Genomic DNA, 16066 nt, shown 5'->3' on the forward strand with positions numbered 1-16066 from the left:
CCAAGAACATTAATAATGCAAATCTGTGTTTGAACATAAATGACTCCCTACAAGGCCTGTTTTGATTATTAATGGAATTAATTATCTGCCTGTTCCATGCAGTTACTGTGGTTTGGAATAACAGTTAATAATGAAAGACTAAGGCAAATTTTAAAAATAGCATGTTTAGTAATACAAATTAATTCTAGCATACAAAGAATCAGTAAGCAAATATTGTGGAGACAATGCCTTCTCTCTTTTTATTCATCATTAAGAAACTCCTCTCCTGTGAGTGTATCTTATTTTCATTTTCCAAACACAGAAAAATAGACTGGGATGTTCAGAAGAGCCACCCATTTTGCCAAACTAGAAATTCAAATTTTATCACGTTGCCTAAATTATTTTCAATCAAGGAATCTGAGAAGTTAGGCTAGCAGTGGAATTGTTTGAGGCCAGCCCCTTCCCGAGGTCCTTAAATTTGCTTTGAATTATTGAATATTCTGCCTTCTTTCAGAATTTCAGTGGCTACATGTCCTTACAGAAAGAATACTTCATAGCTCAGTGGTTTTATTATAAAAATGCACTTTAGATGGAGTGATTTTATGAATTAGACTAAGGCAAAGAAGGTCCACTAGTCTGCGTAAAGAGGTAGAACATGGCAGGACAGGGTATCCATATTTCCTTGTCCCACAATCTCAGGAAGACTCTAAGACATTTCCCCCAAGAGACCTTATAGTTCCATGAATGTAGTTTGAAATCTATTTCTTTAGAGAAAATAGAAGTCATTAACATAAAAAATAATCCATGGTAAACATCATGGATTCACCTATCAATTTTCTGATAAGCCTTCCTAATTTAATAAGTTTAAATTGAATGATTATGTAAGACATGTCTTTGTTCTGCTATGGAGGATTGTGTGTGTGTGTGTGTGTGTGTGTGTGTGTATAAATATAGTATATAATTCATATACATGTATATATGTGTGTACATATATGTATATGTTTGTGTGTATATATATGTATATGTTTGTGTGTGTGTGTATATATATGTGTGTGTATGTGTGTGTGTGTGTGTGTGTATAAATGATAACCTCTGTCTCCAGGAAGGGAGGAGATTGGCACTTCTAGATGGGAGACCATTTCACTGCACTTTTATAAAAGACTTTTGGACACTGCATGAGGTGCTGTCATCATTGATTTGACCATTTTCCACTTAATCTGTCATTGTAACACATCATTTAATAGGCTGTTGGTTACAGTTTCTAAGATTGTAATAGTTGCTATGCTCCTGTACCATTAATATTGCTTTATTAACAATTCTTGTTCACAGTAGCACTATAATTAGTATAATTATTTACCTCAGACCTACTTATTATGGCACATACTTGCAGTAACAAAAGACTCCTGGAAATATCCTCTTCAATATCTTAGATTATTTAGACTCATACTATCTGAGGTGCTGGGGTGGCTTAGTCAGTTAAGCATTTGCCTTCAGCTCAGGTCATGATCCCAGAGTTCAGGCTCCCTGCTCAGTGGGGAGTCTACTTCTCTCTCTCCCTCTGTTCCGCACCTCCCCCTACCCCCCAGCTCATGCTTGCTCACTCTCTTTCTCAAGTAAATAAATAAAATCTTTGAAAAAAATAACCTCCCATGCTATCCGTAATATTATATTATATCGTAGTACCAGGAAAAAAAAACCTACCTCTATTGGCATGTTTCTAGGATAAGTCCCTACTTTGAGGGCTAAATATGGTAAAGGCCCAATATCTCCATTCTAAAACCCACTGTCTTTGGGTACTTTCAACTAGCAAAAAGTAACTTTCTAATTAAAAAAAAAAAAAAAAGCCTGGAACTTTGTGACTTCCTAGTCTAAATAGTAGAGCAGTGATACAAAAATTAAAAATTGGATTCTACCTCGGTCTCTTCTTTAGTGAAGTTTCTCCAGGAAAGTGTTATTCTGAAGTAATTCGCCCCCCCAGGGATTCAGGGATTACCAGGGTTTAAATGACAAGAGAGAATTACAATGAGATATTCCAGTTCATATACCAGTTTCAGTCAGTTTGCATTTGTTTTTTGTTTTTAAAGGTAATGCTGGGCAAATTCTTATTTTTAGTTCAGTTTACACAGAGGATTTTTTTCCATTTATTATGAAATCTTTCTTACCTAGAAATGAAAGGATGAAATGCTCACAGATTATATGTCTAAGTGTAATGGTCAGAGTTGAATAGATCAGAGATGAAAAGATTTAAAAAAAGAACAAAACCATAATTTCGCAATTCTGATAGCTGTGGTGATGCTTTTTTATTCTATTTTTATTATTTATTTATTTATTTTATTTTTATTTATTCCATGTGTCCTCTTTTTCTAGTACTTGGTGCCTTTTAAAAATGTATTTGGGGTGCCTGGGTTGCTCAGTTGGTTGAGCGACTGCCTTCGGCTCAGGTCAGGATCCCAGACTTCTGGGATCTTGTCCCGCCTCGGGCTCCCAGCTCCTTGGGGAGTCTACTTCTCCCTCTGACCTTCTCCTCTCTCATGCTCTCTCTCACCCATTCTTTCTCAAATAAATAAATAAAATCTTTATAAAAATGTATTTTTAAGTTACTCTATTTCTCTAAACATGTACTCTAAAAGTTGTAAAATACTTCTGATTATGACAAAAACACTCCTAGGCATTCACTATGGATCTGTTTAAAAGTTGTGAAATACTTCTGATTATGACAAAAATACTCCTAGGTATTCACTATGGATCTGTTTATAATTCTTTCTTATTTAAAAAGAAAAAAGAAAATATGAAGAATGCAGTGGGCAAGTAAAGTCATATACACTGTATATATTTTAGACTTTATAAACTCACAGCTGAAGAGCAAGTCAACCTGTTTTACTAGTGAAAATACATACAATTTATTACATATTTTAATTTCATTGTCCTTTATGACTTGACATGGTAAGAAGTTTTGATTCACAGTTTGCAGACACTAGAATAGCTTAAGAAAGGAAACACAAGTGTAAAGGCTCTGGTTTATTCAGGTTTTTTTAGGCTGTTATATGAAATGTGTCTAGTGTGGAGTCAGCATGCAATCAGTTTTGCTACAATCAGTTTTGCTATAATCACGAAATAAAGAGGGAGGGGGGAAGGGGAGCAGGGGTGGAGGGCAGGCAGTCACAGGCTGGAAAAAAAAAGTTTTTAAGAAAGTCAGCTTTGAAAAGATTTTTCTACAAATGGTGATTTCTCTTCATGTGTTTTTTAAGCCCAGCTAGTTTTTTTTTCTATTTTTTAACATAAAATTCACCCTCCCAATGATTTCCAAGTGTACAGTACAATATTGTCAACCATATGCATGTTGCTGTGCACAGACTCCCCAGAAGCATCACCTCCCCCCCACCCTCCGCCATTCCTGCAAGACTGAAACTACACCCATTGAACGATTCCCTGGCTCCCACTGCGCCCTCCCCCGGCCCCTTGCCACCACCCTCCAACTTTCTGTTCTGTGTTTGACTGCTTCAGTACAATCATGCAAAATTTGTCTTTTTTTTGTGACGGACTCATTTCGCTTAGCATTCTGTCCTCAAGGTTCATCCACGCTGTGGAATGTCAGGATTTGGAGCACCTGGGTGGCTCAGTGGGTTAAGCCTTTGCCCTTGGCTCAGATCATGATCTGGGGTCCTGGGCTCAAGCTGCACATCGGGCTCTCCACTTAGCAGAGAGCCTGCCTCCCCATCTCTCTCTGCCTGCTTGTGATCTCTCTTTCTGTGTCAAATAAATAAATAAAATTTAGGGAAAAGAAAAAAAGAAGGTCAGGATTTCCTTCCTCTGTTACGGCTGAGTAATATTCCGCTGTCGTTCTATACCGTATTTTCTTTCTTTGTTCATCTGTCTGTGACATCTAGGTTGCTCTCCCCACCAGCTCTCTCCATGTCATTTTCAATTCAGTTGGAAAGTGCAAATTGTTTCACCTCCACTCTGTCTCCCATTGTCCCTTTGCTTTCCTTTGTTTGTTGGTTTAGCCAAGTTGTGGAAAATGTGCCTATATGCTGACTTAATAATGTTGACCATACATGTTTCTTTCCTGTTAGTGCAGACTTGTAGGTAACGCGGAGCGCGCCCTGGTGCAGGTGGACTAGCGTTGTGACGTAAGATGTCACGGAAATGCTGATGTCATTGCAGGATGACTCCGCGGCGGCCGACAAGCAGTGTAAGCCGGAGGCGGCCCAGGCCACGTACTCCTCCTCGGCGGTGTCGGGCTCCCAGGAGGTGCTGTACATCAACGGAAACGGAACCTACAGTTACCATAGCTACCGAGGGCTCGGAGGGGGCCTGCTCAATCTCAATGACGCGTCCAGTAGTGGTGAGTCTTTACTATTTACCGTGCTTTTTCTGTCCGTTTGGGGCTAGCAGATTTTCTAAATCCGAGAGGAAAATAGGAACTTAGCGGGATGAGCAGGAGTAAGTGCCCATCGGCGAAACCCGTGGCCTTTTCATGTGTCACCCTGGTCTCCCCGCAGGGATAGCTCCGTGTTCTGTTGGGGGTCTCCCAAAGGAGGGGTGTGATTATGCAGCTGAATAATGGATCTTTTACAAGCAGAAAAGCTCAGCTGGAGAAATAGCTGATTTTTTTCTAACCAGATAGTTAGACATTCTGCCTCACCTCCCCAGAGCTGTAATGCACTATTCCTCAAGAATAATGACCCATTTTCTCAACGTTCAAAGAGGTTTTTAATTTGGAAAATCTGAGGCAGCAGGAACCTTACTGACTTGATAAAACGCAACTAGTCATTATACCTAAGAACATACGAACGGAAACGACTCAAAGAAACAACCGCGGCTCTCCAGCCTCCACCTGCGGTGAGTGCGGTGCTGAAGCCAGCTCAGACGGGCTCACGCTTGGTAAAACTTTTAGGAATTTCTTGAGTTCATATTCCAAAGGGATTTCCAAATGTGTCATATAAAAGGAATAAAATATGTGGGTGAATTTCATACAACTGGGTTGTAGGAAAGTTTTTGTAAAGTCTACTTAAAATCCAGGGGTAAAAATAAGCTCCATTTCACACACACACTTTTGTATGACCAAAACAAAACAAAACAAAAAAAAACAGTATACACAAAGCCAAAAAAATAAATAAATGATAAACTGGGAAAATTATTAGCCATCTACGCTACAGAAGGTTAATAAGCCAATGCCTGAAGTTCTTCTAAGAAGAAAGAAAGTCCCAAACTATATATTAAAAAATAAGGCTAGTAAATGAATACATAGTTCTCAAAGAAAACAATGCAAATATCCCTTAAATATGGGTAAAGTTACTTAACCCCACTCCTAATAAGAGAAATACAGATAAGCAACAATTGAAATATTAACACAATACTCTTTTTACAAGGCTGTGGGGGAAATGAGGAGTCTCATGCATAGCTTATAGAAATGCAAAAAGTTGGGGTGGAATTTGGAAGTATCTAGAAAAATTAAATACACATTTATCACTCAGTCCAGCAAACTCTTCAGGAATCTCTTGTTAGGAATTTATCTTAAAGACATATGGACAAACATACAAAGAGACATATATGCACAAGGCTATTTATTGTAGTGTTATTTATAAACGCAAGAAAAAGGATTACCAATAAAAATGTCTATCAACTGAAGGTTAGTTGATTCATCTCAAGTGCATCCAAACAAGATAGTAACATGGTGATATAAAAAGTGATAAAAAAATCTCTTTATGCATTCCAAATGCTGAAAAGTACCTATAGTATGTTAATATTCATTAAAGGAGGATTTATATAATTTTAAAAAGTTTACATAGAGGCAGGAATGCAGGAGAATGTGTGGGGAAAGGAATGTAAGCTGGAATTGTAAGTATACTTGGTTTTTATATTTTGTTTTATAAATTTAACTTTGAACAATTTAAATACATAATTATAAATGAAGCTGACTTTACGGATTCCTGATAGTGACAGAAAAATGATGCAAATGAACTTTATCTGTTTAATGAGTGGTTGGCATAGCCCCCACACAGAGGAAATTTTCCAAGGGATCTCAGAAACCATAATTTGACTCCACAGCATGTAAGTCTGTCATAAAACCTTAAACTATTTCCAGTAATCATATTATTATTTTGGGATTGTTTGTGCATTGTGGTTTAAAGCAAATTTATAATTATGTTGATGTCCGTGAAAGTTGGAATTTTTAGCAGGAGGCAAAGCAGATCTAGATGTAAAAGCAATGCGTTCTAACAAAAACTCTTTAATTTCGTATTTAAATTGGTAGTATCAGTGAGATATTTTCTACTTAAAAATGCCTAGAAATAAAGACAAATTTTAATTTGAATATTTGAAATAACCTTCGTGGGCTTTGAATATATTGGGGAAGGAATTGCTTTATTAATGTCAAAGGAGTATATACTCTAGAAAATCACTTACCTGTGTAATATTGGAAATATGCTCTGAGTGTGTTCAGGGGTGACTCTGGAAAGCTGGGGCTGGCTCTTTGGTCTGCTTTGAAATTAAAAGTGCCCTAAGGACAGGATCACTGGCTTTACTCTGAATTAGTTGCCTCCAAATCAAAAAAGGGGAGCCTCAAGTAGAAGGAAGAAAAAAAGAAAGTCTCTTATTTTGAGAAGAAACAAATTTTCAAGTGTATAATCAGTTTTTCCAAAGCTAATGAGCCCTCTCAGTTGTTTTCGAGTGTTATTTGTATTTAGACAGCAAATCAGCAGGAATAAGAAAGTTCAATGCCAGAAAGGGACAACATAAAAGCTGAGCATTCCTTTAGCCAATAAAGCTGTAAACTAACAATTCTTTGAAAATATTTGACATGGGGAATAAGAACTGATAGGTAGTTTAGAACTCAACTACCAAATCAAAACATTTAGGGAAAAAGTGTATTGACTGTAGATTTAATTGACAGAAACTGTTTTTTAGACTTAAATAGTCATTTGTTTATTTATTAAGGTAACTTATTTAACATCAAGTAATAGTAATACTGATCACTTTACTGAATGCTTATGGTGCTTCATGTAATTTCCATTTATTCCTTACACAGTCCTCTGAAATCTGTTTGCAATTTTATGGAAAAATTTTATAAAATTGAACTTGCCCCAACTTAAAAAAAAAAAAATATTTAGGTACTACTTTCTTTTTTCCCTAACGTGATTGAAACCCATTTTGTGAGGCTCAGACAGTGAGTAACTTTCCCAAGGTCCCTCCTTAATAGAGGGAGGAGCCAGGATTTGAGCATAGGCCTTCTGACACGGTGTAAACCACTAAGCTAACTGTGGAAGGGAGCAAATGCTGAACTATGCACAGCCTCTGGTAAGAACTAATCAAGTTCTCTCCAGAGACACTCCTATTCTGGACATTTTGTTTAAGGGTGAATCATACAATATATGGTTTTTATGTTGGGTTTTTTCCATTTAGCAAGTTCTTTTATTTTTATTTTTTTAAAGATTTTATTTATTTATTTGACAGACAGAGATCACAAGTAGGCAGAGAGGCAGGCAGAGATAGAGGAGGAAGAAGGTTCCCCGCTGAGCAGAGAGCTCAATGCGGGGCTCGATTCCAGGACCCTGGGATCATGTCCTGAGCCGAAGGCAGAGGCCTTAACCAACTGAGCCACCGAGGTGCCTCTAGCAAGCTCTTCTAAAAGTTCATCTATATTACAGTATGAATCGATCCTTCATTCTTTTTTATTGTCAAATAATGTTCCATGCTGTGGCTATGCCATGTTTTGTTTAGCCATTCAATTGATGGGAACTTGGATTTTTCTCACTTTGGGGTTACTATGAAAAATGCTATAAACTTTTATGTACAAGTTTGTGTTATATATGTTATGATTCTTTGGGGTATATACCTAGAAGTGGAATTGCTGGTTTATTAGTTCATTCATATGGTAACTCCATGATTAACATTTTGAGAAAATAACAGACTGAATATGAGATGTCTTTTCATTTGTTATCAGTCTTTAAACATTTTTCTTAACTATGACTTGTAATATTTATAGTACAAGCTTTGTACTTCTTTTATGTCTGTTTGCTTCTGTGATGCTATTGTAGATAGAATGTTTTCCTTAAAATAGTATTCTATATTTTTCTATGTTTGGAGGAGTTGTAAAGTAATGCTATTAATTCTTTAAACGTTTGGTAGAATTCAGGAGTGGTGATATCTGTATCTGGGTTTTTCTGAGGGGTTTTTGATCACTAACCCAGTCTCTTGTTATAGGTCTGCTTATATTGTCAGTTTCTTCTTAAGTCAGTTTAGGTAGTTGTGTATATAGTTGAAATGTGTCTATTTCAACTTAGTCATCTAATTTATTGACACAGTTCTTAGTATTCCTTTATAATCCTTTCTGTTTTCATAAGGTTGGTAGTGATGCTCCCTTTGTAATTTCTTTTTTTAAATTTTAATTCCAGTTGACTTAACATACAGTGGCATGTTACTTTCAGATGTACAATAGAGTGATTCAGATGTAGAATAATTTTATGTATTACTCAATGCTCATCAAGAAATGCATATTCTTGATCCCCTTCATCTATTTCTCCTATCCCTCCATCCACCTCCCCTTTAGTAACCATGAGTTTTTCTCTATTTTTGTTTTGTTTTGTTTTTGTTTATTGATTTTTGTTATTTTATGTTATGTTAGTTACCATACATTACTTCATTAGTTTTTTTTTTTAATATAATTTTTTATTTTTTATAAACATATATTTTTATCCCCAGGGGTACAGGTCTGTGAATCACCAGGTTTACACACTTCACAGCACTCACCAAAGCACATACCCTCCCCAATGTCCATAATACCACCCCTTTCTCCCAAACCCCCTCCCCCCAGCAACCCTCAGTTTGTTTTGTGAGATTAAGAGTCACTTATGGTTTGTCTCCCTCCCAATCCCATCTTCTTTCATTTATTCTTCTCGTACCCACTTAAGCCCGCATGTTGCATCACCACTTCCTCATATCAGGGAGATCATATGATAGTTGTCTTTCTCTGCTTGACTTATTTCGCTAAGCATGATACGCTCTAGTTCCATCCATGTTGTCGCAAATGGCAAGATTTCATTTCTTTTGATGGCTGCATAGTATTCCATTGTGTATATATACCACATCTTCTTGATCCATTCATCTGTTGATGGACATCTAGGTTCTTTCCATAGTTTGGCTATTGTGGACATTGCTGCTATAAACATTCGGGTGCATGTGTCCCTTTGGATCACTACATTTGTATCTTTAGGGTAAATACCCAATAGTGCAATTGCTGGGTCATAGGGCAGTTCTATTTTCAACATTTTGAGGAATCTCCATGCTGTTTTCCAGAGAGGTTGCACCAGCTTGCATTCCCACCAACAGTGTAGGAGGGTTCCCCTTTCTCCGCATCCTCGCCAGCATCTGTCATTTCCTGACTTGTTGATTTTAGCCATTCTGACTGGTGTGAGGTGATATCTCATTGTGGTTTTGATTTGTATTTCCCTGATGCCGAGTGATATGGAGCACTTTTTCATGTGTCTGTTGGCCATCTGGATGTCTTCTTTGCAGAAATGTCTGTTCATGTCCTCTGCCTATTTCTTGATTGGATTATTTGTTCTTTGGGTGTTGAGTTTGCTAAGTTCTTTATTCTGGACACTAGTCCTTTATCTGATATGTCGTTTGCAAATATCTTCTCCCATTCTGTCCGTTGTCTTTTGATTTTGTTAACTGTTTCCTTTGCTGTGCAAAAGCTTTTGATCTTGATGAAATCCCAATAGTTCATTTTTGCCCTTGCTTCCCTTGCCTTTTGTGTTGTTCCTAGGAAGATGTTGCTGCGGCTGAGGTCGAAGAGGTTGCTGCCTGTGTTCTCCTCAAGGATTTTAATGGATTCCTTTCGCATATTGAGGTCCTTCATCCATTTTGAGTCTATTTTCCTTTGTGGTGTAAGGAAATGGTCCAATTTCATTTTTCTGCATGTGGCTGTCCAATTTTCCCAGCACCATTTATTGAAGAGGCTGTCTTTTTTCCATTGGACATTCTTTCCTGCTTTGTCGAAGATTAGTTGACCATAGAGTTGAGAGTCTATTTCTGGGCTCTGTATTCTGTTCCATTGATCTATGGGTCTGTTTTTGTGCCAGTACCATGCTGTCTTGATGATGACAGCTTTGTAATAGAGCTTGAAGTCCGGAATTGTGATGCCACCAACGTTGGCTTTCTTTTTCAATATCCCTTTAGCTATTCGAGGTCTTTTCTGGTTCCATATAAATTTTAGAATTATTTGTTCCATTTATTTGAAAAAGATGGATGGTACTTTGATAGGAATTGCATTAAATGTGTAGATTGCTTTAGGTAGCATAGACATTTTCACAATATTTATTCTTCCAATCCAGGAGCATGGAACATTTTTCCATTTCTTTGTGTCTTCCTCAATTTCTTTCATTAGTACTTTATAGTTTTCTGAGTATAGATTCTGTGTCTCTTTGGTTAGGTTTATTCCTAAGTATCTTATGGTTTTGGGTGCAATTGTAAATGGGATTGACTCCTTAATTTCCCTTTCTTCTGTCTTGCTGTTGGTGTAGAGAAATGCAACTGATTTCTGTGCATTGATTTTATATCCTGACACTTTACTGAATTCCTGTATAAGTTCTAGCAGTTTTGGAGTGGAGTCTTTTGGGTTTTCCACATATAGTATCATATCATCTGCGAAGAGTGATAATTTGACTTCTTCTTTGCCGATTTGGATGCCTTTAATTTCCTTTTGTTGTCTGATTGCTGAGGCTAGGACCTCTAGTACTATGTTGAATAGCAGTGGTGATAATGGACATCCCTGCCGTGTTCCTGACCTTAGCAGAAAAGCTTTCAGTTTTTCTCCATTGAGAATGATATTTGCGGTGGGTTTTTCATAGATGGTTTTGATGATATTGAGGTATGTGCCCTCTATCCCTACACTTTGAAGAGTTTTGATCAGGAAGGGATGCTGTACTTTGTCAAATGCTTTTTCAGCATCTATTGAGAGTATCATATGGTTCTTGTTCTTACTTTTATTGATGTGTTGTATCACATTGACTGATTTGCGGATGTTGAACCAACCTTGTCTTCTGGCTTAAAATGAGTTTCTTGGAGGCAACATATAGATGGGTTTTGTTTTTTTATCCATTCTGATACCCTGTGTCTTTTGACAGGGGCATTTAGCCCATTAACATTCAGGGTAACTATTGAGAGATATGAATTTAGTGCCATTGTATTGCCTGTAAGGTGACTGTTACTGTATATGGTCTCTGTTCCTTTCTGATCTACCACTTGTAGGCTCTCTCTTTGCTTAGAGGACCCCTTTCAAGATTTCCTGTAGAGCTGGTTTGGTGTTTGCAAATTCTTTCAGTTGTTGTTTGTCCTGAAAGCTTTTAATCTCTCCTTCTATTTTCAATGATAGCCTAGCTGGATATAGTATTCTGGGCTGCATGTTTTTCTCATTTAGTGCTCTGAAAATATCATGCCAGCTCTTTCTGGCCTGCCAGGTCTCTGTGGATAAGTCAGCTGCCAATCTAATATTTTTACCATTGTATGTTACAGACTTCTTTTCCTGGGCTGCTTTCAGGATTTCCTCTTTGTCACTGAGACTTGTAAATTTTACTATTAGGTGACGGGGTGTGGGCCTATTCTTATTGATTTTGAGGGGCGTTCTCTGAACCTCCTGAATTTTGATGCTCATTCCCTTTGCCATATTGGGGAAATTCTCCCCAATAATTCTCTCTAGTATACCTTCTGCTCCCCTCTCTCTTTCTTCTTCTTCTGGGATCCCAATTATTCTAATGTTGTTTCGTCTTATGGTGTCACTTATCTCTCAAATTCTCCCCTCGTGGTCCAGTATCTGTTTGTCCCTCTTTTGCTCAGCTTCTTTATTCTCTGTCATTTGGTCTTCTAAGTAGCAGGCCGAGACTACATCATTAGTTTTTGATGTGGTGTTCCATGATTCATTGTTTAAGTATAACATCCAGTGCTCCCTGCAATACGTGCCTACCTTAAGACCGACAACCAGGCTCATGCATCCCCCCACCCACCATGTACACAGTCTCTCATAATTCGTCTCCCCCTCCAGTTTCCTCCAATTCACTTTTCCTTACCTTCTCCTAATGTCTTCCCTGTTATTCCTTACATTCCACAAGTAAGTGAAACCATATGACAGCTGTCTCTTCTTACATTTCACTCAGCATGATCTCTTCCAGTCCCATCCATGTTGATGCAGAAGTTGGGTATTCATCCTTTCTGATGGCTGTGTAATATTCTATTGTATTTATGGACCACATCTTCTTTATCCATTTATCTGTTGAAGGGCATCGCAGCTCTTTCCACAGTTTGGTTATTATGGACATTGCTGCTTTGAACATTAGGGTACATATGGACCTGCTTTTCTCTACATCTGTATCTTTGGGGTAAATACCCAGTGGTGCAATTGCCAGGTCATAGTGTAGCTCTATTTTTAATTTTTGAGGAATCTCCACACTGTTTTCCAAAGTGGCTGAACCACCTTATATTCCCACCAACATCCTCTCAAACATTTGTTGCTTCTTGTTTTGTCAATTTTTGCCATTCTAACTGGCGTAAGGTGGTACCTTAATGTAGTTTTGATTTTAATTTCCTTGATGGATAATGGCGATGAACATTTTTTCATGTGTCTGTTAACTATTTGTATGTCTTCATTGGAGAAGTGTCTGTTCCTGTCTTCTGTCTGTTTTTTGACTTGATTATATTTTTTGGGCGTTGAGTTTGAAACGTTCTTTATAGATCTCAGATATCAGCCCTTTGTCTGTAGTGTCATTTGCAACTATCTTCTCCCATTTTATGGGTTGCCTCTTTGTTGACTGTTTTCTTTGCTGTACGGAAGCTTTTTATCTTGATGAAGTCCCAAAAGTTCATTTTCACTTTTGTTTCCCTTGCCTTTGGAGAATTGTCTTAAAAGAAGTTTCTGTGGCTGCTGTCGAAGAGGTTACCACCTCTGTTCTTCTCTAGGATTTTGATGGATTGCTGTCTCACATTGAGGTCTTTCTTCCATTTTGAGTTTATCTTTGTGTATGGTGTAAGAGAATGGTCAAGTTTCATTCTTCTGTATATAGATGTCCAATTTTTCCAGCACCATTTATTGAAGAGACTGTCTTTTTTTCCACTGGATATTTTTTGCTGCTTTGTTGAAGATTATTTGACCATAGAGTTGAGGGTCCATCTTTGGGCTCTCCCCTGTGTTCCATTGGTCTATGTGTCTGTTTTTGTGCCAGTACCATGCTGTCTTGGTGATCACAGCTTTGTAATACAACGTGATGCCCCCAGCTTTGTTTTTCTTTTTCAACATTTCCTTGGTGATTTGGGTCTTCTCTTGTTCCATACAAATTTTGGGATTGTTTGTTCCAGCACCATGAAAAATGATGATGATATTTTGATTGAGATGGCATTGAAAGTATAGATTGCTCTGGGCAGCATAGACATTTTAACTATGTTTATTCTTCTGAGCCATAAGCATGGAATGTTTTTCCATCTTTTTGTGTCTTCTGTTTCTTTCGTGAGTGTTCCATAGTTCCTCAAGTATGGATCCTTTACCTCTTTGGTTAGGTTTATTCCAAGGTATCCTTTGGTTTTGGGTATTATTGTAAATGGAATTGATTCTCTAATTTCCCTTTCTACAGTTTCATTGTTAGTGTATAATAAAGCAACTGATTTCTGTGCATTGATTTGGTATCCTGTCACATTTCTGTATTGCTGTATGAGTTCTAGTAATTTAGGGGTGGAGTCTCTTGGGTTTTCCACATAAAGTATCAAGTTATCATGAAGGGAGAGAGTTTGACTTCTTCTTTGCCAATTTGAATACCTTTTACTTGTAATTTCTGATTCTAATTATGGTTCTCCCCGTTCTTGGTGACTCTCGCTAAAGACCTGTCATTTTGCTTCATCTTTTCAAAGGAGGACCTTTGGCTTCTTTTATTTTCTGTATTTTTCTATTCTCTATTTCATTAATTTTTACTCTCACACTTATTATTCCCTTCATTTTGCTTACATTAAGTTCAGTTGGTCCTTTTTTTCCAGTCTTAAGCTGAAAAGTTAAGACAATTGTTTGAAGCCCATTTTTCTTCATATGTAGTTATTTACAGCTATAAATTCCCTTCTAAGCATTGTTTTATCTACATCACATAGGTTTTGGTATATTGTTTTTGTTTTCCTTCAACTTAAAGTGTGTTTTCTAATTTCCTTTGTCACTTCTTATTTGACCCACAGGTTATTTATGATTATGTTGTTTAATTGTGAATATTTGTGAATTCTCCTCATATTTGTGAATTTCTTAAATTTTTGTAATTTCTAATTTTATTCCATTGTAATTGGAAAACATACTTTATATATTTCAATCCTTTCAAATTAATTGAAGCTTTTTTATGACCTAGATTGTGATCCACCCTAGAGAATGTCCCATGTGTTCCTAAAAAGGATGTGTATTCTGAAGTTGATGGTTGGGTATTTGTAAATCTGTGTTAGGTCTAGTTGGTTTATAATGTTGCCCATGTTTTCTATGTTCTTGTTGATCATCTGCCTAATTATTATATCCATTATTAAAAGAAGGTTATTGAAATCTCCAACTACTATTATTGAATTATTTATTTTGCCTTTGTTTCTAATAGTTTTGATTCATTTCTTTTGGGACTTTGCCAGTAGTCATATTTACTATTTATATTGTTATATTTTATTGATGGATTAACTAATTATTGTAAAACACCTGTTTATCTCTAGTAATGTCCTACATCTATTTTGCCCAATACTAGTTATTTCTGTGATGTCATGTTGTTACTAAAAATGAAGAGAAATGGGCAAGACTTTAGACATGGAAGAGATGTATAAAAGAATATAGGGCAAACCGAATATTGTTCACCTCTACTCGAGGACAACCAAAATAATTTATCTTTGCTCCATAAATGGCTGTGTAATTTGGGAACCCAATGCTAAGTGAAAATGTAGGGTTTCTTATTTAAAAGGTAAGAATATCAAGATGGTGATAACAGAGCATTACACAAAGCAGGGGAGTCTTCTGAGCTCAGGATCCCACGAGCTACACATGTTTTATGTTCCACTTTGCTCTTTTGACTTATTGAACAAATTGGAAGAAGCACTGTGTTTCCATAAAAAATGCAGACAGTTACTGGTGGGAAGAAAGATAATATATACAAAGAAGGACAAGACTGAAGACACAAGTGAGAATATTTTGAGGTTTTTGAGTAGAGAGGAGAGAACTTTGGGCAACTGCCAATCATTTAAGAAATTTTAGGAAATTTAAATTTAAAGGAAAATTTTGCTGTGAATTATTAATGAGCAGGGCACCAAAATTTTTCTTGCCCTTCAACCCATTCTCCACATAGGAACCAAAATAATTTTTTATTAATTATTCTTATTAACATATAATGTATTATTTGCCCCAGGGGTACAGGTTTGTGAATCATCAGGCTTACACACTTCACAGCACTCACCATATCACATACCCTCCCCACTGTCCATAATCCACCCACCCTCTCCACAACACCCCCCACCCCTGCAGCAACCCTTAGTTTGTTTTGTGAGATTGAGTGTCTTAATCTTGTGTCATTAACATAGTTTTGATTATGTTAATAATCCTGATCCCATCTTGTGTCATTAACATAATTTTTAAGAAAAGAAAAATCTGACTGCATCACTTCATTATCTAAAACACTTCTTTGGCTAAACCCACATGAACTTTCCTTTAATGTGCCCTTTTCACTCCATGTCCCTCATTTATCGCTCATCTTTTAAATCCTTACTTCCAAGTCTAGATAAAATATAGTCATAGTTTTCATAGCATTGTGAGTTTATCCTTTGAAATGGGTACCACAATGTGTGGACACACACACACTACACACCCCTACACACATTTACATACATATGTAATCACAATACATTGGTATCCATTCTTCAATTTTATTGCTCATTTCTACTCAGAAACCACATAGGAAATCTGGTATAGGCTCTAAGTATGCAGCCATATACATGATTAGAAAGCAGGTATTATAAATTGGGAGTTTAATGAAGGTACTATGGTAGTATCATGAGGTTTACCTGTCTGGAAGTTAACCCCCAGTAAACCTATCATAGG

General features: G+C 36.9%; 1 protein-coding gene across 9 annotated transcripts in view; it reads left to right on the forward strand.

The window, feature by feature from the left end:
* The window catches only part of NOL4 (nucleolar protein 4), a 407060-nt gene that overhangs the window by 342714 nt on the left and 48280 nt on the right, over positions 1 to 16066 (forward strand). For all 9 annotated transcript variants that reach the window (XM_059140256.1, XM_059140248.1, XM_059140249.1 and 6 more), the window contains one exon: positions 4144 to 4324. In XM_059140256.1, the coding sequence (XP_058996239.1) occupies positions 4144 to 4324 (181 nt within the window). The remainder of the gene's footprint in view (positions 1 to 4143; positions 4325 to 16066) is intronic.

The sequence above is a fragment of the Mustela lutreola genome, chromosome 11, assembly GCF_030435805.1.
Source record: "Mustela lutreola isolate mMusLut2 chromosome 11, mMusLut2.pri, whole genome shotgun sequence".
NCBI classification, from domain to species: domain Eukaryota; kingdom Metazoa; phylum Chordata; class Mammalia; order Carnivora; family Mustelidae; genus Mustela; species Mustela lutreola.